The sequence below is a fragment of the Arachis duranensis genome, chromosome 9 (assembly GCF_000817695.3).
Source record: "Arachis duranensis cultivar V14167 chromosome 9, aradu.V14167.gnm2.J7QH, whole genome shotgun sequence".
NCBI lineage: Eukaryota > Viridiplantae > Streptophyta > Magnoliopsida > Fabales > Fabaceae > Arachis > Arachis duranensis.
This window is the reverse complement of record NC_029780.3, coordinates 8,987,239-8,992,356: the sequence shown is the minus strand read 5'-3', so window position 1 is coordinate 8,992,356 and position 5,118 is coordinate 8,987,239. Positions and strand designations below refer to the sequence as shown.

The window sequence follows — 5,118 nt, the reverse complement described above, 5'->3', positions numbered from 1 at the left end:
TAAGACGATTATACCACATTCGTCCAGATTGCTTTAGAATATATAAAGATCTTTGCAATTTGACTGAGTATAACCCTTTTGAATATTTATTGGATGGTTTAGATATCTTTAGTCCTTCAGGGACTTTCATATAGATATCACGATCTACGGAGCCGTATAAGTAGGCTGTTACCACATCCATTAAATGCATATGCAGTTTATGATATGCAGATAAACTGACCAAATAACGCAATGTTATCGCATCCACTACAGGGGAATACGTTTCTTCAAAATCTATACCGGGCCTTTGTGAAAAACCTTGCGCCATAAGTCGGGCTTTGTAGTGCACAACTTCATTTTTCTTATTTCATTTTCTCACAAATACCCATCGGTATCCAACAGGTTTTACATCTTTTGGTATACGGACTACAGGGCCAAAGACTTCACGTTTGCAAGTGAGTCTAGCTCAGACTTCATGGCTTCTTCCCATTTTGGCCAATCATTTCTTTGTCAACATTCTTCGACTGATCTTGGCTCAAGATCCTTACTTTCATGCATGATATTTAATGCCACATTATATGCAAATATTTCATTGACAATTATCTTATTTCGGTCCCATTTCTCTCTTGTAAAGACATAATTTATCGAGATCTTATTATTTTCACAATTTTCAGGTACCTGAACATCTTCTTGCGTTAAAACTATATCAGAATTTTGGACAACTACAGTCTGCAGGTATCTCTACTATGTCTTTTTCAACAGGAATAATATTTACCTCTTTTCGCTTTCGAGGATTTTTGTCTTTGGAACCGACAAGCTTGCCACGCTTCTCGCGTGTATTTGCTTCGGTGGCAATTTGTCCAATTGGGACATCAATTCTAATTAGGGCATTTTTCGCTAGTATATAAGATTTGGTTATCCTCTTTGTATCAGAAAATGTATCAAGCAATTCATTTGCTATTCTTTGCAAATGTATAATCTTTTGAACTTCTAGTTCACATTGCCCTGATCGAGGATCTAAATGCATCAAGGATGATGCATTCCAATTAAGTTCCTTTTCAAGAAGCTTATTCTCTCCCCCTAATGTTGAAAATTTTGATTCATCAAAATGACAATCCACAAACTGGCCTTTAGATACATCTCCAGTTTGTATCTCAAGATACTTCACTATAGAGGAAGAATCATATCCAACATATATCCCCAATGTCCCATTTTGGTGCGATTAGATGGTGCAATGGGAACATATATCGCACATCCGAATATTTTTAAATGGGAAACATTTGGCTGCTGGCCAAAAGCTAATTGCACAGGAGAGAACTGATGGTAACTCGTTGGTCTCATACGAATAAATGTTGCGGCATGTAAAATAGCATGCCCCCAAACTGAGGTTGGGAGATTTGTTCTCATAAGTAAGGGTCTAGCAATTAATTGAAGGCGTTTAATAAGTGATTCTACTAACCCATTTTGTGTGTGAACATGAGCTACTGGATGTTCAACACTTATTCCATTAGCCATATAATAAGCATCAAAAGTTTGGGAAGTAAATTCACCAGCATTATCAAGATGAATTTCTTTGATTGGATTTTTTGGAAATTGTGCTTTTAATCGAATAATTTGAGCCAGTAATCTCGCAAACGCCAGGCTGCGAGAAGATAATAAGCACACATGTGACCATCTCGAAGATGTGTCTATCAGGACCATAAAATATCTAAAAGATCCACATGGTGGATGAATAGGTCCACATATATCTCCTTGAATCCTTTCTAGGAATTCAGGGGACTCAAATCCAATCTTTACTGGTGATGGCCTTAAAATTAACTTTCCTTGAGAACATGTAGCACAACAAAATTCACTAGATTTAAGAATCTTCTGGTTCTTTAGTGAATGTCCATGGGAGTTTTCAATAATTCTCTTCATCATGGTTGTTTCCGGATGACCCAATCAGTCGTGTCAAATTATAAATTCATTTGGACTAGTAAACTTCTAGTTTACAATGGCATGTGATTCAATTGCACTAATCTTGGTATAATATAACCCAGATGAAAGTGAGGGCAACTTTTCTAATATAACCTTTTTATTTGAATCATTAGTTGTGATACATAAGAACTCATTATTTTCCTCATTCATAGTCTCAATATGATATCCATTTCGGCAAATATCTTTAAAGCTCAACAAGTTTCTTAGAGACTTGGTAGACAATAGTGCATTATTTATTATGAATTTTGTTCCTCCGGGAAACAAAATTATAGCTCTTTCGGAGCCTTCAATCACATTGCCTGAACCAATAATAGTATTAACATATTCTTCTTTTGGCACAAGATGGGTAAAATATATATCACTTTTGAGAATGGTGTGCAAACGTGCACTATCCGCAAGGTATACATCTTCATTATATATTCTTGCCATTTTCTTCAAAGACAAATAATAAAATGAGTAGTATGCACAGTTAAATTGAATACTTGATCGGAATTATTTTTCTAAGAAATACTGTACATAAAAATAATGTCAGATACTAAAATTTTATTTTAAAACATGACACATTTAATGATTTCAAAATTTATAAATATTAATATTTCATTATTTATATACATCATATTTGAAACTTAAATACATAGAAAGTAAAACTTAACAATAAGTTCTTTACATTATTTCTTTACATGAATACTTAACAATCTCACACATTAAACTATTCCATCATTGATCAAATGACCAATATTTCCTTCAGGATCCTCAAAGAAATCAGATACATCATAATGAGTGGTGAAATTTTCAACATCATTTGAAACAAAATTCGACTCTTTTCCCTTGTTGTCCTTTTTCAAAGATGCTTGATAAAGATCGACTAGGTGCCTTGGTGTACGACAGGTACGTGACCAATGGCCCTTTCCACCACAACGGAAACACTTATCCTCTGTTGATTTATTTTGCCCAATATTTCTTTCTTTATCCCACTTCTGGTGAGATCCTCTCTTTTGAACATAATTCATTTTCCTTCCATAATTTTTCTTGTTATTAAAACCTTGTCATCTACCTCTTCTGGGGTAATTTGCCGCATTTACTTCAGGAAATGGGGCGACTCCAGCTGTGCGCACTTCATGATTTTTTAAAAGTAACTCATTGTTACGTTCAGCAATAAGAAGGCAAGAAATTAACACAAAATATTTTTTAAACCCTCTTTCTCGATACTGCTGCTACAAGAGCACATTCAAGGCATAGAAGGTCGAGAAAATTTTCTCTAACATATCATTATCAGATATCTTTTCTCCACATAATTTCATTCGTGAGGTGATTCAAAACATTGCAGAATTATATTCATTTATGGATTTAAAATCCTGTAGACGCAAGTGCGTCTATTCATATCAGGCTTGAGGAAGTATAACCGTCTTTTGATGATTATACCTTTCTTCAAGGTATTTCCAAAGATCTGTAGGATCTTTTAATGTGAGATATTCACTTTTCAATCATTCGTCAAGATGACGACAAAGAAAAATCATGGCTTTGGCTTTATCCTTCTGGGATGCATTATTTTCAGCATTAATGGTATTTCCAAGATCCATTGATCAAGATGAATTTCAGCATCTAATATCCATGATAAATAATTGTTTTCAGATATATCAAGCACATTGAATTCAAGATGAGAGAGTTTCGACATAATGAAAATTTGTTACTTGAGTCTTCCTAAAAATTTGATCAGAGTCTTGTGCTGATAACGTGTTATAGAATAAATAAGGAAGATAATATAAAATATAAATAGAAGACTCTAATATTGATATTTACCAATATAATTATCTCATTATAATAATAAAAGTAATTAATCTATTTACTAGTATTATATATGTAGTAACGTATACTCAAAAGAGAAAAGAAAGAGAGTTTGTACGAGAGAGAAGAGTGTTTCTATTTCTATTGCCTGTGTAACATCAACAGAGGCTTAACCTCCTATTTATACATGTTCACAAGTTATCTTTTCATAGGGATGTAATACCACCCGAACCTGCGGGTACCCACCTCGCACCGGGGCGGGTTTTTAGCGGGGCGGGGCGGGTTAATTTTATTTATTGAATTTTAATAATTATAGGGCGGGGCGGGTATCCGCAGGAACGGGTTAGGGTTCAACGTTTTACTACACACAGATTCTATGCTGGTTGTTGTACGACAGGACGGGATCGGGTAGAACAAAAACCCGCCCCTACCTACCCCGTTGCCACCCCTATCTTTTCAAACTATTATTAAATATATTCTTTTTTGAGAATGTTAGACTGTTCATCATAAATAGACATCCACCTTATCATTCTTATCACAACAAGAATAGATTTTATTCGCATTAATTACAAATTTGAATTTTTTCCTATAATGTTTAATTTAATGTATATGAAATTAATTACAATTTTTTCTCACATAGTTATCAAGAGGCTGGGGTTTGTTTTGGGTGTGGGTGGGTTGTATTTAAGTAACGATGGTCTTTCTTCTCTTCTATATAAACTATCCTTCTCTTGATCATTTTCACATATTTCTTCATATAATTTTGTTCATCTACTAAAAATGGCTTCAAAATATGCAATAGTCATTTTAGGACTTTTAGCTTTGGTTGTTATTGTTCCTTCAAAGGTAGTTGCCAGAGATTTTCCTCAGAGTTTCTCTACTTATAAAGCAGGTGATCTCTTTACGCATTGTTTTTGGTATATAAATAATATTTTTTTTATTATTTTATATAACTATGTTATTCTCACATATTTTTAATAATTGATTTGTATCTATTTATTATATAATGATTGTTAGTTTGTTACATAAATTATTTTATAAAATAAGAGTAAAGTAAGAATTTGATCATTTAAAATTTTGATTTAAGACTAATTAATTTTTAAAGAAAATAAAATTATTAATTAAGTTCTTTAGTAAACAGTAGATATATATATTCTTTTATTTAGAGTGATGTGTGTCATGTTTGGAAGCTATTTTCAGAAAAAATCTTTTACAAAAGTAAAAGTGATTTTATATTTGGATATCTCATGTAAAAAAAAATCTTTTTATTTATCAATTATGTTTGGATAAAATAATATAAAAATATCTTTTTGTTTATTTATTATGTGAAAAATATTTTTTTAAGAAAAAAATATCTTTTAAAAAAAAGGTGTGAAA

General features: G+C 32.5%; 1 protein-coding gene across 2 annotated transcripts in view; it reads left to right on the top strand.

Annotated features, from left to right (window-relative positions):
* The first annotated feature begins 4,494 nt into the window (after positions 1-4,494).
* LOC107464495 (uncharacterized) overlaps positions 4,495-5,118 on the top strand; it is a 26,895-nt gene continuing 26,271 nt past the window's right edge. For both annotated transcript variants that reach the window (XM_052253610.1, XM_016083419.3), the window contains exon 1: positions 4,495-4,633. In XM_052253610.1, coding sequence (XP_052109570.1) covers positions 4,522-4,633 — 112 coding nt within the window. In that variant the 5' untranslated portion in view covers positions 4,495-4,521. The remainder of the gene's footprint in view (positions 4,634-5,118) is intronic.